The sequence below is a fragment of the Chenopodium quinoa genome, unplaced genomic scaffold (genome assembly GCF_001683475.1).
Source record: "Chenopodium quinoa cultivar QQ74 unplaced genomic scaffold, ASM168347v1, whole genome shotgun sequence".
In the NCBI taxonomy this organism is placed as follows: Eukaryota; Viridiplantae; Streptophyta; class Magnoliopsida; order Caryophyllales; family Amaranthaceae; genus Chenopodium; species Chenopodium quinoa.
This window is the reverse complement of record NW_018742815.1, coordinates 5293546-5294792: the sequence shown is the minus strand read 5'-3', so window position 1 is coordinate 5294792 and position 1247 is coordinate 5293546. Positions and strand designations below refer to the sequence as shown.

The 1247-nt window shown below is 52.0% G+C and overlaps 1 protein-coding gene across 1 annotated transcript; it reads left to right on the top strand.

Moving 5' to 3' along the window:
• LOC110725864 (serine/threonine-protein phosphatase 7 long form homolog) lies at positions 1-969 on the top strand. The gene is made up of 2 exons (XM_021905327.1): positions 1-324; positions 406-969. Exons 1-2 carry the CDS (start codon positions 25-27, stop codon positions 808-810), a joined length of 705 nt encoding a protein of 234 aa, XP_021761019.1. The 5' UTR covers positions 1-24; the 3' UTR covers positions 811-969.
• The last annotated feature ends 278 nt before the right edge of the window (positions 970-1247 follow it).

Here is a 1247-nt window from a genome sequence, read left to right as displayed (position 1 = left end):
GAGAGTCACCTGCCCGACCGAGTCATGAGGCAGTTTGGACTACGCCAGACTATCCCACAGGGGTGTGACACTAGTGTACAGCTTCACGGCATTGATCGTCGGGGAAAGGGGGAGACCAGCTGGGCGCTGGAGCATTGGCGTTTCCTTCAGCTATGGGAGCAACGGTTGGAGTTCATCGTTGGAGGTGATCTAATGCAGGGGGCTATGGATCCCGACGATCCGTACATGGTGTGGTACAGGCGTATCACACGACGCTTCATCAACCCCAGCTACGCACCACCATCCACACATTACCATCCAGCATATGACATCATTAGCGGATATGTGAGTTATTATTTTTCTACTCCTTTTCAACAATTTCCATATTTGTATGCCATAGATCTGACTGATCGATGATTACTGCAGGCGGCGGATATGGTGGCGATGGTTGATGCGCTATCAGTCTCCCTTGAGTGCGGACCCACTAGAGCCCAGGTCGAGCAGGTGCGAGATATGGGCGTCGCTACCTTACGGAGATATGGTCACGCTCATCTCGCCCACCGGCGGGACGGTCATGATGGCAACTCACAGTTCGATCTCGGCCAGAGCAGCGGTGGATGTGATCCTACGTCACCCAGACACGCAGAGGATTACAACATCCACAGTACTGCGCCCTCTGGTACCCAGGAGGACCCCTCGTCCAGTCAGCTGACTCCCCCACCGCCCCGAGACCCATTCACCACCGTCACTCATTACAGGCGGCGACGTGTCAGACGGAGGGCCGACACTCAGGAGGCAGGACCTTTACCCCGAATAAATGAGTCGGGCTAGTATTATCTGTTGTATTCCCTGTTATTTTGTGTAATGATGTACATAACACTTATGAAATTAATATAATAAATCTTTTTTGAATGACTCCGTGTGTGCTTTGAAGTTAATTTGGTGGTTGGACTGTTGTTGGGCTGTTTCGAGTTTTCTGCAGTGCTTAAAGTTGACGAAACTCCCAGAATATGGTGGTGGTACGTGGTGGGGAGTGGCGGAGTTGGTGGTCGACGGTGGTGGGGTAGGGCTGTGGAGCTGGCTGTTGTGGTGGCTGTTGGAGGACTGCAGCATGCAAGCTGTTTGCTGAAGCTTGTTTTCTGCCTGGATGCTGGTTGCTGTTTCCAGCAAAAAAGCGCTGTCTGAGACAGCGCTTTATGTTCAAGCATAAAGCGCTGTCTGAGTCAGCGTTTTATGTTCAAGCATAAAGCGCTGTCTGAGACAGCGCT

Excerpts from the sequence above, each read along its gene's own strand:
- LOC110725864 (XM_021905327.1), top strand. The coding sequence starts at position 25 with ATGAGGCAGTTTGGACTACGCCAGACTATCCCACAGGGGTGTGACACT. Across the intron at positions 325-405 it reads ATGACATCATTAGCGGATAT|GCGGCGGATATGGTGGCGAT; the intron begins GTGAGTTATTAT and ends TGATTACTGCAG.